Below are 24,827 nucleotides of genomic sequence, written 5' to 3'. Positions count from 1 at the left end.
GTAGGAAAACATTAGATGTTGGTAATGAGGGGGATTGAGTTGTAAAGGACTTCGAGGTTTCTAGCACTGACAGTGATGCCACTTGTAAGAATAAATAGTAATTAGGAAGCAGGCTTTGTTGGATGACAAAGGTGGGAGGTGGGGAAAGACAACAGTTATTTTTTGGTTTAATCTTTGGTAATATATTAGTATATAATTTGTCTTTTTGCTTGTTGCATTTTTCAAAGTAGAATGTATTATGTGATAAACAAAATATTACTTATTAGATCTCAACATTTAGTCTGCAATGTCCGCATAAAATTGACTTAAAAGTTTCTATTATATCTAAACTATACATACCTACATTCCTTCATTTGTTGAAGTAACTTCTTCTGATATTTTTCTGTTCTTCGTTTTTGCTGAACAGTCAGCCTTTTCTCTTTTAGGAGAGCCTCATTCTTCTTCTGTCTGTTGAGTTTAAGTATTCCTTTCACCAAAAAAGTGCACTGATTATTTAAGTTTTGAACTAATAAACGCTCTGTAGTCTTTCGGGTTTTTTCCTTTAGAAACATAGCTCTTCTCTCTCTAACTTTTTCAAGGTAGTTGAATCTGTCCTGCCTAAGTTGTTGTAAACCATTCTCAATTGCCTCATTATCTCTTTCAATTAGTTTTTGTGCAGCATATTTTTTATTATTCAAATTTTCATGAACAGCTAGGCTAACTTGTCTTTGGGCAACTTGTGCCATAGCGATAGCTGTTATTTTTTCTGTATGACATTCCTGATTCTTTTGTTCTGTGTAATATTTATCAATATCACTAAATGTTTGGAGTTTCATACCAGCTCTGTGGGTTGTAAAAAATTCTTTTCGTATACTCCTCTCCAACACTGTGTCTTTTTTAATTATTGGTTGTGGATGAGTGGTAGAAAATGACTGAGCATAGGCAGGAAAAGAATCTTGTTTTTTCTCTTTCAGTACTGCAGCATACTTCAGTGGACTTGAAGTATGTATAGGTAGTTTGAACACTGATATCCTAAAACTGGCATCCAATTCTTCATCCTCAATTTCATCTTCAGCCTCCTTCTGACCTACATCACACAGCAGACAAATATTATACATTATATAAGATAAAGGACATTTTATTTCCTGTCTAAATTGTTTTGAAAGCTGTATTAATAGTTGATAAAAACCAGTTATTTACCTTGCTAAGAAGGCTTTTTCCCCAAGTTCCTTTTCAACTTGTGATTTAACAGTGATTTTAGAGAAGAAAATCACTATTAAAACATTTTAACACAGAAACACACTGAATCTAATTCCTATAGTTTCTGTATTATCTCTCACAGTACACGTGCACTGATGCAATAGTAGCATCTTATATTTAATGCTTAATCATACATATTATTTTTTTTCATATAGTTTACTAAAAGAAAAATCTTAGACAAATTAGATTTAACAGAGTTTAATTTAGCAAAGAAGGAAAGAATGATTCAAAAACTGGGTAGATCTCCACCTAGAACCAGTGGAGGTTCAGACAGCTCTGCTCCAAAATGTGGACAGTAAGTATTTATAGACAGGAAACAGAAACAGCTTGATTGGTTACAGCTCAACATTTGCCTTATTTGTACATGGTATGATCAGTTGGCAATCTGTGACTAGCTGAAGCTTGGTTGCTGTGATTAGCTGTCATTCATCTATTTGTTACATAAATATACTCCTAAATTAGGCTTTCAGTGGTTTATATATTAAGTTAGGTTTCAGTTCATTACATAAGAACTCAAGGTACAGAGGCAGACTTAGGTTCAATTTAATTTAATTTAACAAGTTAATATTATCCCATATTTGCAAAGAATATTGCAATCAGTTTTACCTTATTTTTCTTTACTCTGGGGGAAATTAATAGCTGCCATAAAAAATGGTTTTTCTCTTCTTTGGACACAGAAAGAACTAAAACTCTCAGCTCCCTCTGCTAATATGTGTGACCATGAGCTGAGTCCTTTCTAGTGGATTGTGAGCAAAATGCTATGTGTCCAAGGCTTTTTAGAAACAATGTGCCTCCTCTGTTTTCTTTTTCCTTCTGACCATTACAAAGAGATGAGGATGAAGTCCTTGAAGATGATGGAACCACAAGATAGAAGGAGCCTGGCTCCCTGAATCCCTGGTTGAAAAACTACTCTCAGACTTCCCTGGTTGAAAAACTACTCTCAGACTTCCCGGGTTGAAAAACTACTCTCAGACTCAGGATTATCCTACTTGGACTCTTTAAGAGACAGAAATAAATGGAAGTTATGTTTGAATCAATGTATATTTCTGGGTCTATTTCCTACCATAGCCACCTCAACTAATACAATAACTTGAATCATGTTGTTGTTCACTTATTTATTTTTTGACAAACCTATTGATGAATTCAGGATCAGGTGGCAAATACTGGTATATGTGTATTACTATAAGGTTCATGTTTGAGATCTTTGGAAAAATTAATGAATTTGCAAAAGGTGTGGTTGAGAGAACAGGAAACAAGTCGTTCCAGGAAAAAGGAGATTTCATAATCAAAGATGTAGGTGAGACAAAAGGAACAATATGTGAAATTTGGTTTTGTAAAATACAAAGTTAGCAGCTTTTATCTATAATTAGTTACCAGCAGTTAGTTGGAGATGTCCAGCAAACAGATGAATACGTAAAGTGAATCTAAATGTTAGAAGAAAGGGCAGATCTGGAGATATAAATTTGGGAGCCACTATCATAGAGGTTTTTAGGTAAAACTGCAAGCATAATTAAGAGAAGACAAGAGAGCTAAGGAGGGAATCCTGTGTTAAATCAACATTTAATATGTATGTATTAGGTAAGTAAAACATAATGGAGAAAAACATCTGTGATCTCTTAACATGTAAACTTCTAAAGAAATCACTTCTAAAGGGATCTAGTATGTGTACACATTCCAGTTTGCCATGGAAAAACTCAGGTTATGCCCAGGATTTTGTTGAAGTTTATTAACAGAAACTTTTTTCAGTTTTAGAAGCAATCCAATTTGGAAAATAAATTATATAGTTCCTTTACCTATAGGGACACTGATGAATAAATAGAATAGAAGTTGGAGAGTAACATGGCACTGCTTGCATTGTTTTACGTTAAAGACCCTTGTAGAAAGTCCAAGATCTGGTAGATATATTATAAATGCTTTTGTAAACTTGGTTGAGAGCTCTCCAAGGCTCTATGAAAGTTGAGATCATGTCAGTTTTCTTTACCATTCTATATCAAGGCCTTAGAAGAATGTCTGATGCATTATATCCTTTCAAGAAATATGTGTCTAATGAATATTTTTTCTAGAGAGAACTAGGCCAGTTCAGGGGCACTCTTCAGTTTGGATGGTGGGATGCTGATAAAAAACTTATACTTTCTCCCAATCTTTTGTTATCTTGGTTTCCTTTCTATATTCTCCACATCTCCCATTATTCTCTTTGAGAACTCTGTACTTCAAATATAATAGACACTACTTCTGAATAGGACTTAGACACTTCTAGTTCTTATCTTTGGTGCATGCTTGAAAGGTCTCGTTTGTATCACCACCTAAAAAATTATTGATCTTGAATAACATAAATGCCATCATTTACTGAGCCCTTAAAATGTGGTAAACACTAAGCTAAATTCCTTACATTAACATTTATTTTATAAATGTATTAACATTTATTTTATTCTTGATAACAACTTATAAGGTGGATTTTATTGATTGCTAATTATAGCAACATAGCTAATGTATGCCAAGTGTTTGCTATATGTCAAATCATGCGAAGTCCTTTACACAAATTATCATATTTAGTCTTATTAACAATCTTATGATGTAAATATTATTTTTATCCTAATTTTCAGAAAAGAAATAGAGGCTTAAAGAAGTCAACTAGTCAATATGCTGGAGTCAGATCCTAATATCTGACTGACATTTCACCAAATTTAAAAAAAAATACTCGAGGACTCCAGAATAAACAAAAGCAAGTAGATGTTAATGGCCTGCTAAAACAAAAACACTGGCATTCTTCTCACAAAATTCAGAGTATCACAACATTTGTGATGCCCACAATATAATCCAAAACATATACCATGAATGAAAATTATATCATAAAGGCTTGTAGGGGTAGGAGGCTAAATGACCTATGTAGCTATGTGATTTCTGTATTTTATGTGAAGTGGTACAAAACCAACACTAAGTAGATTGCTAAAAGTTAAGGATGTCTATTAACATTCCTAGAGGAACTAAACATATAATGCAAAGATATTCAACCAAAAATCCAACATACAAATTAAAATGGATGATAAAATATATGTAAATAATACAAAAGGAGACAGGAAAAAATAAACAGGAAGAAAAAAACTGAGGCTGTATAACAAAATAGAGCAGAAAACGAATAATAAAGTGGTAGATCTAAGTAAAAATAATCAATGCCATTAATCAATAATTAAATTAAATGTTAACGACTTAAACATTCAAATAAAAAGGTAGAGATTATCAAAATGGATAAAAAAGCAAGATCTATCAAAGATTACCTAAAAGAGATATGCTTTTAATATAAAGACACAGGTTGAAAGCAGACAGTGAAAAAAGAAATAACACGCAAGTAAGCACAAAAGGCTGACATTAATAGCAGACAAAACAAAATCAGAGAAAAAGAGGGACATTTCATAATAATAAAGGGTTAATTCATCAGGAAGTAATAGAAATCATAAATGTATATGTGTCTTACAATGGAGACTCAAAGTACATAAAGCAAAAATTGGCAGAATTAAATAGAGAAATAGATAATTATATAATCATACTAGGAGATACTAATACTTCTCTCTTGGCAATTGATAGAAATAGTCAAAAAAAATCAGCAATGACATGGATTATCTCAGCATTACCATAAAATTCCTTGACCTAATTGATGTTTATGGAACATAACACACTATAACTGCAGAATTCACATTATTTTCAATTGTATTTGGTATGTATATTAATCAATTTATACTTTCCAAACTTAGGTCACATGCTGGGGTAGCAAACAAATCTCAATAAATGTGAAAGAATTAAAATCATACACATTGTATCATCAGACAACAACAGAATTGCATCAGAAATCAGTGACAATAAAATATATAAGAAAACTCTAAATATTTGGAAATTAAATGCTGTAATTATAAATAATCCAAGAGTTAGAGAAGAAATCACAAGAGTAATTTTGAAACATTTAAAATTAAATAATAATGAAAATACAATATATCAAAATATGGGAGATGCAGCTAAAGCAGTGATTATAGCTTTCAGTGCTTACAGAAGTCAAGAAAGTTGCCCAAATTTTTTATAGCAAGTAGACAAAAAAACTATGATTCATATATAGCTCCATTTCACCATGCTATTAATGGTATCTCTTTCTGCCTCTATAGTGCTAAATTTAAAATCTTCTCCTCCAATTAACTTCCCATTATCATCCAAGAAGCCTATTTTAAACTTAATTCTTATGCGCCCTCTTAATTCATATATTGAAACTGTAATCCCTAAGGGGATGGTATTTGAGGTAGACCTTTGGGAGGTATTAATAATTAGGTCATGAAGATGGAGCCCTCATGGATGGGATTAGTGTCCTTTTGAAAGAGCCCTGAGAGAGATCCCTTGCCCCTATTACCATGTGAGGACACAGCCAGAAGGCCCCGTTTATAAAACAGAAAGCAGGTTCTCAACAAACACCGAATCTGTTGGTACCTTGATCTTGTACTTCTCAGCCTCCAAGACTATAAGAAATAAATTTTTGTTATTTATAACCTACTCCATTTATGTTATTTTGTTATAGCAGTCCAAATAGACTAAGACAAAGCTGCAAACCTCAGTGTAACTGTATTTGGCAATGGACTTCCTAAGAAAATAGTTAAGGTTAAATGAGGTCATAAGGGTGAGGCCCTGATTCAATAGGATTAATGTCTTTATGAGAAGGAACATCAGATAGCTCACTTTCTCTCTCTTGCCAGGTACACATACCAAGGAAAGGCCATGTGAGCACACAGCAAGATGGTAGCCTTTTATAAGGCAGGGAGCCCTCACTAGAAACTGACCAGGCTGGCATCCTGATCTCAGACCTCCAGACTCCAGAACTATAAGAAAATAAATGTCTGTTGCTTAAGCCACCCAGTCTGTGGTATTTTATTATGGTAGCTGGAGCAGACCAATACAAAGAGAGTTTCCTCTTTTCTGAATTTCTAAGCAAAGTTCCTTAAGTCGTGCGCTGTGGCAAACTAGTATGATATTAAAAGATAATGAGAGAGAGCAGAGACATTGATCACCCTGGTAGAGGCTGAGGTTGCTACAGCCTGTGGGTTCCTTTTTGTCATAAACTTCATCTAAAGCCTTTGGAGTTCAAGTGGGGTCTGACAACACTGTTCTGTAGTCAAGACAGCAGGGGCATCTGGAAGGAATTTTATCCTTTGAAAAGGTACTTAAACAGTGAGTTACAGTGCATGCTTCTGTCTACTGAGGCAAGAGACTCATGATGTAGGTGCTTAAATAACATGGCACAAAGATATAGCTGATCTTGAGTGGAGGCTCCCAAATCCAGACTACATACACACCAGATATTTCTACCCATTTTTTGTTGGTGTGCCTTTTTTATTGATATTCTACCAGCAGCAAGGGGGCTGATCTAGAGTATCATCATTATTTTGAAATATAGAATGATATAAAAATTCAATTAGATTTGAAGTCCCTTCACATTTTCACACACACACAATATCAGTATTACATTTGTCAAGAGTAGAAATGGGAAAAAATTTCACACAGAATCTTTCAACTGTTAGAAATGTTTGATGGCTATAAAAATTGTTTCATACTTTTAGCAGTCACTCAGCCAAAGTTAATTGTTATTGTAGACTATGAAGACTTTAAAAAGATCATAATTAAAACCTGATATAATAGCTGGGCATGGTGGTGTGTACCTGGAGTCCCAGCTACTCCAGAGGCTGAGGTAGGAGTATCACTCAAGGTCAGGAGGTCGAGGTTGCAGTGAGTTATGGTTGTGCTACTGCACTCCAGCCTAGGCAACAGAGTGAGTCCCAGTCTCAAAAAAACAAAAAAACAAACAAAAACATCAAACAAACAAAAACCCAAAAACCAAACCTGATGTATTGCTACTTAATAAATCATTCTAAACTATAAGCCTTTAAAACAACAAATATTTATTATTTTACAGTTGATTTGAGTAAGAAATTCAGAAGTAGGTTAGCTGAGAGATTGTGGCTCAGAGATTTCCATGATGTTACAGTCAAGAGGTCAGCTGGAGTTGCAGTTATCCAAAGCATTAACTGGATTTGGACAATTCCATTCTAAGTTGGCTCACTCACATGACTGTTGGCAGAGGCCTAAGTTTCTTACTAGATGTTAACAGAAGGCCTCAGTTTCTTGGCATGTGGGTCTTTCAAAAGGACTGATTGTCTTCCTGACTTGGCAGATGACTTCCCCCAGAGTAAGCGGACTAATAGAGAAAGCATGGAGCAGGACACAGTACCTTTTATGATCTAGTCTTATGAGTTACACACCATCTCCTTTGCCATATTTTTTCATTAGATGTAAATTACTAAGTCCACCCCACACTCAAGAGGAGAAGAATTAGTCTCTGCTTTTTGAAGGAAGGTATGCCAAAGGATCTGTGCAGATATTTTAAAATCACTGCACCTGATATAAAAATTTTATGTTCATAAAAATCAAGCTCAAGTTTATAAACGAAATAGTAACAAGACTTTATTTAGAAGTTTTATATAAATTCAATTTTTATACCTAATAATTTACTTTCTATTTTATTATAATACTTTATTATATAATATAAATGAAGTATATATATATATATCCTACTAATTATAAATTCCCTCCCATTTTAACTGGGGAAACTCTGCAAATATTATTATTGATTTGTGCATAACTAGAAGAATTTGCAAGCACTGTCTTAGAGCAGGGGGATAAAATCCAGTCTTATACAGTATTTTGTAGAAAATTCTGCTTGTACTGCAACTGCCCATCTTAACCCCCTGGGTAAATTCTATTTTTTAGAGGATGAGAAACATTTCTTATACATCTTTGTATCATCTGTTACAGTTAGCATAGTATTCTACATTTTCAGTTTTTAATTTAGAAATTGAACTATTTATTGAATATGAATATTTCTGCTCAAAACTAAAATTTTGTTTATTATTTTTATTGTATATATTTAGGTGTACAATGTGATGTTTTGATAGTCATATACAAGTGAAATGATTACTACAGTCAAGCAAATTAAAATATCCTCACCTCATTTAGTTACCTCTTACTGCACTTGCGGTAAGAGAACCAAAACACTACTCTCTAAGCAAATTTCCAGCATACAATGTTATTAACTATAGTCCTTACTCTGTACATGAGATCTCTAGACTTATTTATCCTACATAACTGCACATTTGTACTTTCTGACCCACATCGTCCTAGTTCTATTTTCCCCCCTCCCTGCCCCTGGTAATCACCATTCTACTTTCTATGTGTTCAAAAAAAATATTTAATTCTACATGTAAGTGAAATCATGCAGTATTTTTCTTTCTGTGTCTAGCTTATTTCATTTAACATAATGTCTTCGAGTTTCATCCATGTTGTCACAAAAGGCAGGATCTCCTTTTTAAAGGCTGAATATTAATAATATTCCAGTGTGTGTGTGTGTGTGCACGCATGCATATCTCACAATTTGTTTTTTATCCATTCATCCACTGATAGACACACAGGTTGTTTCCAATCCTTGGCTATTGTGAATAATGTTGCAGTAAACATGAGAGTGCAGATATCTCTACAGAGTGCTTATTTCATTTTCTTTGGATATATACCTAGAAGAGGAATTGCCGGATGATATGGTAGTTCTATTTTTAATTTTTTCAGGAACTTCCATACTGCTTTCCATAATGGCTGTACTAATTTACATTTTCATCAACAGTAAACTAGGGTTCCCTTTTCTTCACACACTTGCTAACACTTGTTATACTGTCTTTTTGATAATAGCCATCCTAATAGACGAGAGGTGATACCTCATTGTGGTTTTGATTTGCATTTGCCTGGTGATTAGTGATGCTCAGCATCTTTTCATATACTTGTTGGCTGTTTGTATGTATATTCTTTGAAAAATGTTTATTCAGGTGTTTTGCTCACTTTTTAATAGGGATATTTGGTTTTTGCTATTGAATTGTATGAGTTCCTTATGTATTTTGAGTATTAATCCCTTATCTGATATACAGTTTACAAATATTTCCTCCCCTTCAGTAGGTTGCCTTTTCATTTTGTTGATTATTTCTATGCTGTGCAGAAACTTTTTAGTTTGATATAGTATCAGTTGTTTATTTTTTTTTTGACTGGGTTTTTGGTGTCAAATCCAAAAAATAATTGCCTGGATCAATGTCAAAGAGCTTCCTCCTATGTTTTCTTCTAGCAGTTTTATGATTTCAAGTCTTAAGTTTAAGTTTTTAATCCAGTTTGAAATGAATTTTGTGTATAGCATAAGAGAAGGATTCAGTTTCAGTTTTTACATATGGATATCCAGTTTTCTAGACACCATTTATTAAAACTCTATCTTTCCCCTATTGTTTATTTTTGGCATCTTCATTGAAAATTAGTTGATTTTATACGTGGGTTTATTTCTGGGCTCTCTATTCTGTTCCATTGGTCTATGTGTCTGTTTTTATGCAAGTAGAGTTTTAAAAATGCATGTTGTACTTCCAAATACATTATTTTTTTTTCTCAGACAGCTTGTGTTTGTAAGAAGGGTCAAAAGTCCCACAGTAAGATTTAGGTATAAAAGAAGGATAAGAAATTTGAAAAATCTTATATATAATAAATCTTTCTTCAACACAAATAAGAATTATTCTTCTTTTTCCTTTTCCGTCCTTCTGACAACTTTCATCTGTTTCCTTTTCCTATGACCCTTTTGCTTTGCCTTGGCTCTGACTTAACCTTGTCAATGGCACCAAGAGTCTTTATTAGATCCTGCTGAGAGCATTAACAGCTGAAACAGTAACTACATTAGTCTAGGATATTGCAAAGTAAACTTTCACTACAAACAAGTACAAGATCTACACATGTAACAGCTTTGTATTGGTGGCATTTTTCATGATTCTTCCATATTATATACAAATCAAGAATAATAATCACAAAGCCACACATACAAAAGTTCAAATCTGTGAGGTAGATTGGTTATCTGATATATAAACAGTTTCTGTATGATCTGGAGTGTCTTAATATCCAGTAATAATTTTTAAATAACAATAGATTTCAAAATGGTATTTATATTTTTGAATTAGGGAAATGGTAATAAATATAATCAAAGTGAAAAGGGCTGGAGGTCACCTGTCTTTATATAAAAGGCAGGCAATGCCATAAGGGACATCACTTTTGGATATGAAGGGCATTGACTTAAAATAATGCAAACAACTGTCATGTCATGGTGAAAATAAAAAAGGAAAAAAGTGACACAATGAAATTTTTGTACTGCATATCTGATCCAAGCTTACTGTAAGAAAATGGCTAGAAATTCAATGATGCATATTATATACTATAAACATTGCTTTACACTGCTATGGAATTCATCCTTTACCTAACTTAATGAATCATATGAGAAAGTGTTTATGTAATTCTATTTAACACTGTTCTTTTGTATAGTAATTTTTTTAATTTTCAGGAAAAAACTTAGAATTGGCTACTTGAATTGTAAGCTTAGAAATAACAATTACTTGGCCATTGATTTAAGAGTAAACATAAAATCATATGAAAATGAGATATTAAAGTAGCTTCTGGCTGCACATTTAGGCTGAAAGACCAGAGTAGTTTATCAAGGTCATGATGGAAAGTTAGGTACACACATAAGTGTTCTCAGAAACCCTTGGTTAAATTCTTTGTTAGAAGCTCTCTAAAAACTCACCATAAAATTAATAATTCTTCCTTCTACCTGGCTACAAAAAATGTTATCAAACTGTAACTATTAAACAAATAACATGAAAATATGAAACCTCCTTATGCAAAATTCACAATAGCTTGTTTTTTTAAATATTTCTAGCAAAAAATAGAAAGGGATTTGCCCATAAAACTTTCCTCTAGGAAAATAATGAAGCTATGATTGAATGCCATGCCTGTCAATGAGTTCCATGCCAAATATATTACACAAGGGCCTGAAGTCCTCCATGCTTGGAAATAGAAGCTCCTTGTAAGGAAACTTTTGTATCAACATATCTTCCTTCCCCTAATAAAGGTGCAGGGTTCAAATATGCACAGATATTTTTGCTTCTCTTTTTTTAAATTTTTTCTACTTCTTAAGCAGATGGCTGAAAAAAGTGTACATAAAAACAAAATGATGAAATATAGTTTAATATTGTTTTGGTAAATAATAAAAGGGCATTAAAATAATCTTTAATAGGTTCCTGTGTTAGTGTCTTAAACTTTCTAATTCAGCACTTATTTCAAAACTAATCTGTAACTCAGCACTTATTTTAAAAGTCCGAAATTAGGCCTACACTACAAAATGCATCCATCTCCCTTGAATTTGCAAGTGTTTAAAATTCAAATAATGATGAAAGGTATATTTCCTCACTCCCTACTCTCATCCCTACTTTTATTTGTATTTTTTTCTTTAGTTGAAATATGCAGAGACCAGATCACATTGTGAAGCTTCAGTTTCAACAGAGTAGCCAAAAAAGTGATACCCTAAGAATTTATAAATAAGTCCCTTTAAATAATATTTAGAAAATTCATATCTAAAGGGCCCAATTTTACAACAAGTCCTGATACAAGCTTCAAAGTATACATAAACAAATAGAAGCCTCACAGAACTTTCAGATACTATATATAGTCAACCATAAGCTAGTTATTTAAGATTTTAATTGCTACTTATAGTTATATTAGAGTTCATTTTTCTTTTTCTCACTCCGATACTATTCATTTTTATTTCATGTCAATTGTACTTCATCCTAATGTGTCAATGATTCTTCTGTTTTAATTTCTTTTTGGATAATGTTCCTAGTATATCCAAAACCATGGGAGCACTTATCCAATCTTTGGTCTCAGATTCCAATTTCAGTGTTTTTTTTAATACAACAGACACCAATTTCCCCCAATGGAAGCTACTTAAAATTACATATAATCACAATGAAGAACTGAATAGCTTCTAGCTTCCTGTAATCATTTTGATTCTTTCCTCTATTAATTTATCTATCTATCTTTCCATCCACCCATTCATATTTTTAGTGGTTTGCAAATGAAATTATAATTCAGGAATAAAATTAAAATATAAAGGTTTTTATTCAAAATCCCTCCAGCTCTTATTTTTTCCTGTAAACTTTGTTTTCCTTTTTGTTTGAGAATTATTTTTTTCTATGCATATTAGCAATCCTTCTTTAATAAAAAATGTTTTCTTTGCTAACTTCAGCAATCAAATAATAAACATAATACATGTGAAAAGTACATACACAAAATTGAACATTTGCTGTGTATGAGGCACTTTTCTAAACAAGGGAGATGAGGTACTTATTACAAAAGGTGTTATCCCAGGTCTCATGAAACTTCTGTTGTAAAGGGAGAAGACAGAAAATAAACTCATAAACAAGAAAATATCAAATAGGGATTAAGCGCTCTGATGAAAATCAATCAGGGTAAAATGGTAGCGAGAGAGTGTAGTAATTAGATTGGGTGGACAGGAAAGACACTGTAGAGGAAATTTCATTTACTCTCTGATCGGAAAGACAAAAAGGAATAAGCTGTGAGAAAATCTTGGGGAATGAACATTCCAGAAGAAAAGAGAAGCTAATGTAAATGCGATATGCAGGAATGCATTTAGCCTGTTAGGAATACAGAGAGAAAGCCACCTGGAGTCCAGTGAGCAAGAGGAGGTGGTGTTAGATGGGGTCAGAGAAGTAAGGTAAGGTTGAGGTCAGATTCCATGTGACATTGTAGGTCACAGGAAGAAGTTTGGATTTTATTCTCAGATTCAAAGTCATTTAAGCAGGGGAGCAATATGATATGCGATTTCACCATGAAGACAGTAGATCTGGATGTGGATCACAGAAGTGTAAGGAGGGAGACTGGTTAAGAGGCTACTGTGATGGCCCAGGTAAGATTTGCCGATAGGTAAGGCCAGGATGAAAGCAAAGCAATCACACAGAATTTGCAATATTTTAGATGGAGCCAATAGGGCTTGCTGATGACTTAGATAGTAGAAGTGATAAAAAGAACCATCAAAGACAAATGGTAATATTTTGGCTTGAGAAACCAGGTGTATGGTGATGCCATTTGTTGATACAGGAAAAACTGGAGAAAAAGCAGATTTGGTGAATTATATGAAATATGATAATATATATTGCTGTTTTTACAGTTCAAATTTTCATATTCAAAAACAAACTAATTTGTCACTAATTCAATGTCACATCTAAATGTCTTCTCTTTAAATTTTTATTAATACAATGTCATTTTAAAATATTATATAATGTAAGAAAATCTTTTTGAACTAATACTATTTGTTTCCATTTACATGATTCTGAACAATATTCAGGTAAAAACTGAGGAAAATGATACTGTTGTACACTTTTTGTCAATAATACCAGATAATATTTGAGGTATAGATTCTCATTTCTGCAGCCATAATTTCCACAAATTGAATTTTTTGAAAACACAATGATTCCTTTTGAATATAGTTTATCTATGAAAAAGAAATGCTTGTTAAAAAGCAATTATCCTTATATTTGTATGTTATATGTGTTTCTATACTTAAGAGCAAAACAACTGGATCACATCATAGTCTATTTTTGGTTGTCTCAACAGATAGTTTTAACTGTCACATGGATCTTTTAGAACGCAGAGGAACACAGAAGCCAGTACCATTTGTAGTCAACAGAGCTTGTTTGATTCTTCTAAATCTACTACAGTTTTATGAACCATCTGTGAAGAAACAAATGGTCTAAGCCTATTTAAAATTAGTATAGCTATGATTTGAATGTTCAGAAATGGGTCTGATGAAGTTGCTTTCCTCAGCAAACCTGCCTGACATTTTAGCACAAGCAGATAGCCTTGTGTAGTACATGGGCTTTAAGGTAGTTTTTATACCTTAAAGTATAGATAAAGGAAAGAACAGGAGAAAAATTAAAAAAAGAAGGAAATATAAGGAAGAAAGCAGTGGCATCAACTTGTGTGATGTACTGAATTTTCCCTGATTTGTTAGATGCAAAAATGTCATTGAAATTATAATGGCATAGTTGCCGTTTTTTTCCTATTTTTTTTTATTATTTCAGCATATTATGGGGGTACAAAAGTTTAGGTTACGTATATTGCCCCTCAACCTCCCCCCAGTCAGAGCTTCAAGCGTGTCCATCCCCTAGACAGTGTGCATTGCACTCATTATGTATGTATACACCCATCCCCTCCCCGCCCCCACATCTGCCGGACATCCAATTAATGTTATTCCTAAATGTGCTCTTAGGTGATGATCAGTGAAACCAGTTTGATGGTGAGTACATGTGGTGCTTATTTTTCCATTCTAGGGATACTTCACTTAGTAGAATGGGTTCCAGGTCTATCCAGGAAAATATAAGAGGTGCTATAAGAGAGTTTGAGGGAAGTCTCCCACACCCCACCCCATTACATACCATGGCATAAATGGCTTATCTGGGATATGATCTGAAATCACCACAATAAAGAATAAAATTTACCAAATAATCTCACATCTCACATGTAAGAGAGGATTGATTGCAATAGGATAAAAAGTTACAAAGATGCATAGAAGTTCTCTCCCCACTTAATACAATAATCCATTTCTGAAAATTAGACATTCTGTGAAGAAATGCTACCACAGTACCTATTTTTTTAAAAATATTCTACATAGGAAAATTGTAATGCACTAAATGTTAACTGCCAAACTCTATTCAATTCCCAAAAGTAAAAATGAAGCATAGTAAACATTAAAGCAGTAAAACACACTCAAATACCAATTTATAAGTATCTTTCATATCAATATGTAAATTCGTTAAAGCATTTTTTTCTTAATCATCAATTAATAAGGTTGCTTGCCAATCGTTTCCATTGAAATGTTATGGCTTTGTTACTGACAGCAACATCTCAGATAAATATCCCTATTGTTGACATCTAGCATGCTTTAAAGCTGTCTACATGTGATTTTTTTCAACATCCTTATTGAGATAGACTTAATATACCATAAAGGCAACCATTAAACTACTAAATTAACAATGCAATGGTTCTAATATATTTACAGAGTTGTGTGACATAATCATCCCATAATCTAGATTTAGAACATTTTAAACACCCCAAACAGAAATCTTATACTCATTAGAGTCATTCACCATCCCGTGTCTCCCACCATCTCCCCAACAACAGGCAACCACTAATCTACTTTCTTTCTTTATAGATTTGTCTATTCTGGACATTTCTTATAAATGCACTCATATAATATGTGGTCTTTTATATGGGTTTCTTTATTCTAAGACAGTCAATTGCAGCTTTATGAGATTTCTTCCCTCTTTAAATTTACCTTTTATACAGTTTCTCTTCACCTATTCCACCTTGAGTCTGATAATTTTAGATAGAACAAAATATTCAAACCAATTCCATATTTTGCCATAAACAGTGAAAAAAATAGACTGAGCGTTGGCTCAGCATTAACGTCAAACTTTCTATAGATTTCTGAATTACTGTGAGTCAATTTCTTCATTATTATATATTTCCTTTTACCCAAGCTTACCATTTCTGTAATTTTCTAAGGGTAATGATGCTTCAGGCTTATTTACTGTAACACCAGAATCTTCATTTGAAAATCTTAACTTTGTACCTGATATCTTGGAGCCAAATACAAGTGTTCTGCCTAGACCACTCTGACTACACAAACCTTACTAGTCCAATGACTACTGAAACAATGCTTTGGCTCTACTGGTTCTACTGCTCTGTTGTTTTTGAGCCACCAAACAGCTACAACCACTGTGGAATAGTAGGGTTAGGAGTAAAAAAAAAAAAAAAAAAAAAAAAGCAAAATCACTTATCTCTAAAATGCCACATCCTCGCTTTTCAGAAAATAACTCTAAGCAAGCTATTTAAATTCACACTGCCACAGTTTCTTCATCTATAAATTGGGGAAATGAAAGTGCCCAGCTTATAGATTTGCTGTGAGGGTTGAGTGAAACATGTTTGGCACATAGGAAGAATTCTAAAAATATAACTCTTCTTATCTTACCTATCAATTTCATTTTGCAACCTACAAATTCTCATTTCCTTGATGGTGGCAGACATCTCTAATTTTACCCAAAAGCCTTTCTCATACTTCTGAATGCTGGCCTTACAATCTAACAACAGCACTCAAGGCAGAGAGCTGTTATTAATTAGGGTAGACTATGAAGCAATACACATTTACTATCTTTATCTGATATAATCAACTTTGCTTAACCTTTTATTATACAGTAATTTCAAATCACTCCTTGAGCTTTTCTGTGTAATATACTTGATCTGCACATTTTCTGGCTTCGTAATATCTGTCATATCTGACTGTTCTAAAGCAAAATAAATTTTAGATTGTAGGAATCTTACACAATATTAATTGAAGTTTTCAATTAATTTTTTGGTTTAAAAGCAAGTGTTTAACAATTTATTCACTTTTCTTCCTTTTTTAAAAAAAATAACCTTTACTGAGATATAATTTAAATATGAAATAATACATCTTTTTAAAGTGTACAACTACAGCAATATCAAGACAGTTTTGGTATCGGCAAAAGTATTGACAAATAGGTCAATGGAACAGAGTAGAATGTTCAGAAATAGACCCATATAAATAGAATTGACTTGTCTTTAACAAAGAAGCAAGGAATAAATAATGGAGCAATATAGTCTTTTCAACAAATGATGAATAACTAGACATCTACATGTAAAAAATTTCATCTAGACACAGACCTTACACTCTTTACAAAATCAACTCTAAATGGCTCATAGACCTAAATGTAAAATGCAAAACTATAAACTCATAAAGAAAACATAGGAGTAATCCTAGGTAACCTTTTGTATGGTGACAACTTTTTAAAAACAACACCAAAGACATGATTTGTGAAAGAAATAATTGTTTAGCTGGAATTCATTAAAATTAAAAATTTCTTGTCTGCAAAAGACAATATCCAGAGAATGAGAAGACAAGCCATATTCTTGGAGAAAATATTTCAAAAGACACAGCTGATAAAGGACTATTAGTTAACATATGCAAATAACTCTAAAAACTCAACAATAAGAAAATGAACAACCCAATTAAAAATGAGCAAAAGGCCTGAATAGACACCTCATCAAAGAAGATATAGATATGGCAACTAAGCATATGAAAAGATGATCCACATCATATGTTATTTGGGAATTGCAATTTCATGAGATACCACTATACACCTACTAGAATAACCAAAGTCCAAAACATTGACAACACCAAATATTGGTGAGGTTGTGGAGCAGTAAGACCTCTCATTGATCACTGGTGGGAGTGCAAATGGCACAATCACTTTGAAAGGCAGTGGCGATTTCTTACAAAATGAAACATATACTTATCGTATGATACAGCAAGTGAGCTCCTTGGTATTTACCCAAATGAATTGAAAACTATGTCCACAAAAAACCTGCACACAAATGTTTATAGCAGCTTCAGTCATAATTGTAGAAATTCGGAGGCAGCCAAGATATCTTCAATAGGTGAATGAATAAATAAATTGTGGTACATCCATACGATGAAATATTATTCAGTGTATTAAAAATAAGCTACATATCAAAAAAACTCCAGATATTACTAAGTGAAAGAAGCCAATCGTAAAAGGCTATACATACTGTATTATTCCAAAATATGAGATATGACATTCTGGAAAAAGTGAAACTATGAAGACAGGAAAAGATCAGGGGTTTCCAGGAGTTAAGGGGGAAGGAGGGATGAACAGGAAGAGCACAAAGGATTTTTAGGGCAGTGAAATGATTTTGAATGATACTGTAATGTTAGATACATGTCATTATACATTTATCAAAACTCCCAGAATGTACACCAGGAGTGAACCCTAATGTAAATTATAATCTTTGGGTGATAATGATGTGTCAATTTAGGTTCATCTTTTGTAACAAATGTACCACTGTATGATCTACCACTGTGGTGTGGGATGTAGATAATGGGGGAGGCTGTGCACGCATTGGAATATGAGGTAAATGGGAAATCTCTGCACTTGCTATTCAATTTTGCTGTGAACCAAGCACTGCTCTATAAAATAAAGTTTATCAATTATAAAAAAGGAAACAAAAAATATAAAGCATACAATTCAGTAGGGTTTTTGGCCACTTTTCATCACAGAATAATGCAATCATCCTGACTACCTAATTCAAGAACATTTTCATCACCCCACAAGCAGTCATTTCCTATTCCCCCTTCTTCCCAGCTCCAGACAACTAAAAATCTAGTTTATGTCTCTATAGATTTGCCTGTTTGGATATTTAATATACATGGAGTCATAAAATATGTGCCTTTTGTGTCTATCTTCTTTTTATTTACCATGTTTGCAAGGATCATCCATGCCATAGCATATATCAGCACTTCATTCCTCTTTATGGCTTAACAAAATTCATTATTTGGATGTACCACATTTTTTATCCACAAGTTGATGGACATTTGATTTGTATCTACCTCTGAACTGCTATAAATAATGCTTCTTTCATATACAAAATTTTATGTGGACATACGTTTATGATTCTTTTAGGTATATAGCCAGGAATGGAATTGGTGAGTCATATGGTAACTATGCTTAACATTTTGAAGAACTGCCAAACCGGTTTTCAAAAGTGGCTGCATCAGAGTCAGAAAAAAGCTTTGATAAAATTCAACATCCCTTCATGATAAAAACGCTCAACAAATTCGGTACAAAAGAAACATAACTCAATACAATAAAGGCAATGTATCACAAACCCACAGCTTATATCATTGTGAATGGGGAAAAAAATGAAAGCTTTTCTTCTAAGATCTGGAATAAGACAAGGATGCCCAATTTTGCTACTCCTTTTTTTTTTTTTTTTTTTTTGAGACAGAGTCTCACTCTGTTGCCTGGGCTAGAGTGCCGTGGTGTCATCCCAGCTCACAGCAACCTCAAACTCCTGGGCTCAAACAATCCTCCTGCCTCAGCATCCCGAGTAGCTGGGACTACAGGCATGTGCCACCATGCCCAGCTAATTTTTTATATATATATTTTTAGCTGTCCATATAATTTCTTTCTATTTTTAGTAGAGACGGGGTCTCGCTCTTGCTCAGGCAGGTCTCTAACTCCTGAGCTCGAACAATCCTCCTGCTTTGGCCTCCCAGAGGGCTAGGATTACAGGCATGAGCCACCGCGCCCAGCTCCAATTTTGCTACTCCTACTCAACATACCACTGGAAATCCTAGCTAGAGCAATTAGGCAAGAGAGAGAGAAAAAGGCATCCAAATTAGAAAGGAGAACGTCAGATTGTCCCTGTTTTCAGTTATCATGATCCTATATGTAGAAAGCCCTAAATATTCCACCAAAAAACTGTTAGAACTAATAAATTAATTCATTAAGACTGCAAATACAAAATCAACATACAAAAAATCAGTAGTGTTTCTACATGTCAATAGAAAACTATGTGAAAAATAAATCAAGAATGCAATCCTATTTGCAATAGCTACAAAAAATAAACAACTTGTAATAAATTTGACCATAGAGGTAAAAGATCTCTACAATAAAAACTATAAAACATTGATGAAATAATTTGAAGAAGACACATATAAATGAAAAAATATCCTGGGCTTATGAATCAGGAAAATTAATATTGTTAAAATGTCCACACTACCCAAAGCAATTTACAGATTCAGTACAATCCCGACTAAAATACCAATCACATTCTTCACAGATATAGAAAAAAATCTAAAATTATTTAAGACCTCAAATAGCCAAAGCAATCTTTAGCAAAAAGAACAAATCTGGAGGCATCACATTACTTGACTTCAAAATATACTACAAAGCTATAGAAATCAAAGCATCATGGTACCAACATAAAAAACATTGACTAATGGAACAGAATAGAGAACTCTGAAATAAATCCATGCATTTACAGCCAACTTATTTTAGACAAAGGTGCCAAGAACACACATTGGGGAAAGGACAGTCTTTTCAATAAATGTGCCAAGAAAATGGGATACTCACATGCAAAGAAATGAAACTAGAGCCCTACCTTTTGCTATATACAAAAACCAACTGCAGATTAAAGACTTAAATGTAAGACTGAAAACTTTGAAGCTACTATAAGAAAACATGAGGAAAATGCTCCATAACATTGGAATGGGCAAGGATTTTTTGAATAAGCCTTCAATAGCACAGACAACAAAAGCAAAAATAGACAATGCAGTTACATCAAACTAAAAAGCTCCTACACAACAAAGGAAACAATTTACAGAGAAAAGAGAGAACCTACAGCATGGGAGAAATTATTTTCAAACTTTGAATCTGACAAGGGTCTAATATCCAGAATATATAAAGAACTCAAACTCAACCAAAAAAAACCTCATTTTAAAATAGGCAAAAGACATAAATGGACATTTATCAAAAGAAGACATACAAATGGCCAGCAAGTATGTAACAAAATGCTCAACACCACTAGTAATTAGGAAAATTCAAATCAAAACCACAATGAGATATCACCTCACTCCTATTATCAAAAAGACCAAAAATAACAAATGCTGGTCAGGATGTGGAGAAAGAGGAAATCTCATACACTGTAGGAACATAAATTAGTACAGAAATTATGGAAAACAGTATGGAGGTTCCTTAAAATAGTTTTAAAAATTTTAATAATTTAATTTAAAAAATTAAAATAGAACTACCATATGATCCAGCACTGGGTATATAACCAAAGGAAATGAAATGAAATCAGTATGTCAAAAAGATAGCTGCCCTCCCATGTTTATTGCAGTATTATTCACAATAGCCAAGATATGGAATCAACCTAAGTGTTCATCAACAGATGAATGGATAAAGAAACTGTGGTATATATAGACAATGGAAACCTATTCAACAATAAAAAGAATGTAATCTTGCCATTCATGGCAATATGAATGAATCTGGAGGACATTATGTTAAATGAAATAAGCCAGTCACAGAAAGACAAATACCACATGTTCTCCCACATATGTGAAAGTTAAAAAAGCCAATCTCACAGAAGTAGAGAGTAGAATGGTGGTTATTAGAGGCTAGGAAGTATGGGGGTAGTGGTAAGGTCAGAGGTTGGTTAACAGATACAAAATTACAGTGAGATAACAGGAATAAGTTCTAGTTTTATATAGCACTATTGGGTGACTATAATCATCAACAATTTATTGTGTATTTTCAAATAGCTAGAAGAATGGATTTTGAATGTTCCCAACACAAAGATAAGTTTGAGGTGACAGATATGCTGATTACCCTGATCTGAACATTATACAATGTATACATATATTGAAACATTACACTGTACCCTATAAAGATGTATAATTATCATGTGTCAATTATAAGGAAAATTTTAAAAACTGGCTGTATCATTTTACAGCCAGCAATGTATGGAAATCCATTAGCAATGCATGAAGATTCTAATTTTTCCTCAGCCTCACCAACACTTTGTTCTGTCTGTCTTTTTGATTATAGCCATCTGAGTGGTTGTGAAATGGCATCTCATTGAGTCTCTGATTTGCATTTCCCTGGTGGTCAGAGATGTCAAGCATCTTTCTGTGTGTGTATTAACTATTTGTATGTCTTCTTTGAATAGATATATATTCGAATACTTTGCCCATTTTACAAATCAGATATTTCTGTTTGTATTACTGAGTTTTAAGATTTCTTTATATATTCTGGATACAGGTCCCCTAGCAGATATGTGATTTGCAAATATTTTGTATCATACTGAGAATTCTCTTTTCACTTTCTTTTTCTTTTTAAGACAAAGTTTTGCTCCGTGACCTGGGCTACAGTGCCATGGGGTCAGCCTAGCTCATAGCAACCTCTAGCTGCTGGGCTCAAGGGATCCTCCTGCCTCGGCTTCCCGAGTAGCAGGGACTACATGCATGTGCCACCACATCCGGCGAATTTTTTCTATTTTTAGTAGAGATATGTGTGTGTGTGTGTGTGTGTGTGTGTGTGTGTGTGTATCTCACTCCTGCTGAGACTGGTCTGGAACTCCCGACCTCAAGTGATCCTCCCGCCTCCACCTCCCAGAGTAGTTGTTTGCTTTTTAAAATTTTGAGGCCGGGCACAGTGGCTCACGCCTGTAATCCTAGCACTCTGGGAGGCCGAGGCGAGCAGATTGTTTGAGCTCAGGAGTTTGAGACCAGCCTGAGCAAGAGTGAGACCTCATCTCTACTAAAAAAATAGAAAGAAATTATATAGACAACTAAAAATATATATAGAAAAATTAGCCGGACATGGTGGCGCATGCCTGTAGTCCCAGCTACCCGGGAGGCTGAGGCAGTAGGATCGCTTAAGCCCAGGAATTTGAGGTTGCTGTGAGCTAGGCTGACGCCACAGCACTCACTCTAGCCCAGGCAACTGAGCGAGACTCTGTCTCAAAAAAAAAAAAAAAAATTTTGAGGTAAACTCTTCTTGTTCTATTTCTTTTCCTCCTTCTCTTTTTTTTTTCCTTTCCTTATTATTATTGGCTGTGCTCTTAAAGTCACATCTAAGAAACCATTGTCTAAGTTAAGGTTATGAAGAATTACTCCTGTCTTTTCTTTATGGGATTTATGGTTTTAATGCTTACATTTAGGTCTATGATCCATTTAATTTTTGTATACAATGTCATGTAGGGGTCTAACATCATGTAAATATCCAGCTGTCCCACCACAATTTTTTTTTTAGAATAACAAAATATATTTTACTAAAACATGAGATTTACAGAAGTATCCAGACAAGCCATACAAAATGGTCACAAGATTTTTTTTGAAGAGGGGAATCTACACTCGACAGCAAAGTCACAATGTTATTAGTGAGGGCTGTGATGTTTGTTTAATGTTCCCATTTTGGTTCAAACAATCAAGCTTGTCCATCTATAGCATCTAAATAAAGTTAGACTTGGCTAGAGAGCATATTCTCAAGAACTGGTTAGCTGCTTTTAACCAATGCAATTAGATCACCATAAAAAGGGGGAAAGGAGCTCATAAAATTAAAATAAAACAACCTCCCCCCTCAAAAAAAAAATAAAATAAAATAAAGAAAAACATCTACACACCCCTGCAGCTAACCCTGACAACTACCTTCATTCACAGTGCTTTATACTTAAACCATGATAGGGGAAATGAATAAAAGCAGAGAGGGGCCACTGCTTTTAAACGTTTCACAATATTCCAGATGATACTTCTAGCCTCTGCTCATGCTTTACAACAGTGAATCAGGACAAGACATAGATTTGCTAATGTGCATTTAATCACCAAAGGACTGAAGATGTCTGGGTTTTTATTCTGTAATGTTTCTAGGACTGTGTCCATAAATGCAAACAAAAAAGGAAGAAGTCTTGGCAGAACGGGAGAAGTGATGCACACTTGATGATCGGATCGATTTAAATATTATCCATGGCATATAGCCTAGTCCATGATCTAGCTGTTTCTATGGCTTGGGCTTCGTTGGTCTTCCACTGCTCCGCTATGTCATTTGCTAATGGATCATCTGGATTGGGAGCACTGAACAAAGCCTGGATTGATAGCACAACTGTGCAGATCTGCAGTGCTGGGGACCATTTATCTTTCAAAATATCTAAACATATTCTTCCCAACTTGTCTACATTAGGATGATAAATTTTGGTCATGAAACATACTTTAGGAGCTGCCATTGGGTATTCTTCTGGAAGGAATAGTTCAAGTTCAAAAGTCCCTCCCTCAAAGAGGGAATCGTGGGGGCCAGCAATGACCACATGAAAATAACGAGCGTTGCTCTCATCTGGTTCTGCTTTAACGCCGAGAACTGGTTCCGCCAGCAAACGCTGGGTTTCCCTGATGATCCTTCGGGGCAGCCTGGCCATCTTGTCAGATCCCGAGTTCGGCCTCTGGTCTTGTCTCCGGCTCCGCTCGCCTCACGCACGAGTCCCAGCACCATTTTTGAAAAGACTATTCTTTCCTCATTAAATTTTCTTGGTACTCTTGTCAAAAAAATTCTATTTCATTCATCTAAATGTCTGTTTTTATGCCATTTTACTATAGCTTTGCACTAAGTTTTCAAATCAGAAAGTGTGAGTCTTCCAATTTTGCTTTTATCTTCAAGATTGTTGTGTTTATTTAAAATTCCTTGCATTCTATATGGATTTCAGGATTAGTATTTCCATTTCTGGAAAAAAAAAAAATCATTGGGATTTTGATAGAGATTGCTTGAATCTCTGGATTGCTTTGAGTAGTACTGTCATCTTAACAATTTTAAGTCATACAATTCAAGAATGTGGATATCCTTCCATTTATTTATATCTTCTTTAATTTCTGTCGACAATATCATATTTTTGATTCAGTATACAAGTTTTATACTACTTTTGCTAAATTTATTCCTAATATCTTATTCCTTCTGCTTCTATTGTAAGTGAAATTGTATTTTTAAATTCTTTTTGTTCACTGCTAATATAGAGAAATGCAATTGATTTTTGAATACTTTTCTTGTATCCTGCAAATTTGCTGAACTTTTTTTATTAGTTCTAATAGTTTTTTAGGGGATTCCTTAATTGCCTATTTGGAACATCATGTCATCTGCAAATAGAATTTAATTTCTTCCTTAGTAATTGTGACGCCTTTTCAGTCTTTTTTTGCTTAAGTGCACTGGCTAGAACTT

At 33.8% G+C, this 24,827-nt stretch overlaps 2 protein-coding genes across 2 annotated transcripts in view; both read right to left on the bottom strand.

Moving 5' to 3' along the window:
- Positions 1-24,827, bottom strand: part of LRRIQ3 (leucine rich repeats and IQ motif containing 3) — a 128,837-nt gene that overhangs the window by 8,594 nt on the left and 95,416 nt on the right. The window contains exon 7 of the mRNA XM_045547745.1: positions 340-1,066. Within this exon, the coding sequence (XP_045403701.1) occupies positions 340-1,066 (727 nt within the window). The remainder of the gene's footprint in view (positions 1-339; positions 1,067-24,827) is intronic.
- LOC123635514 (ubiquitin-conjugating enzyme E2 N-like) lies at positions 22,874-24,093 on the bottom strand. The gene has a single exon (XM_045547744.1). The coding sequence runs from the start codon at positions 24,034-24,036 to the stop codon at positions 23,578-23,580; it is 459 nt and encodes a 152-aa protein (XP_045403700.1). The 5' UTR covers positions 24,037-24,093; the 3' UTR covers positions 22,874-23,577.

Source organism: Lemur catta, chromosome 3 (assembly GCF_020740605.2).
Source record: "Lemur catta isolate mLemCat1 chromosome 3, mLemCat1.pri, whole genome shotgun sequence".
Classification (NCBI taxonomy): Eukaryota; Metazoa; Chordata; class Mammalia; order Primates; family Lemuridae; genus Lemur; species Lemur catta.
Note: the sequence above shows the minus strand (reverse complement) of the source record. Positions and strands in the feature narration are given on the sequence as shown.

What these genes read in the sequence shown, in the direction of transcription:
- LOC123635514 (XM_045547744.1), bottom strand. Translation starts at nt 24,036, where the DNA reads ATGGCCAGGCTGCCCCGAAGGATCATCAGGGAAACCCAGCGTTTGCTG.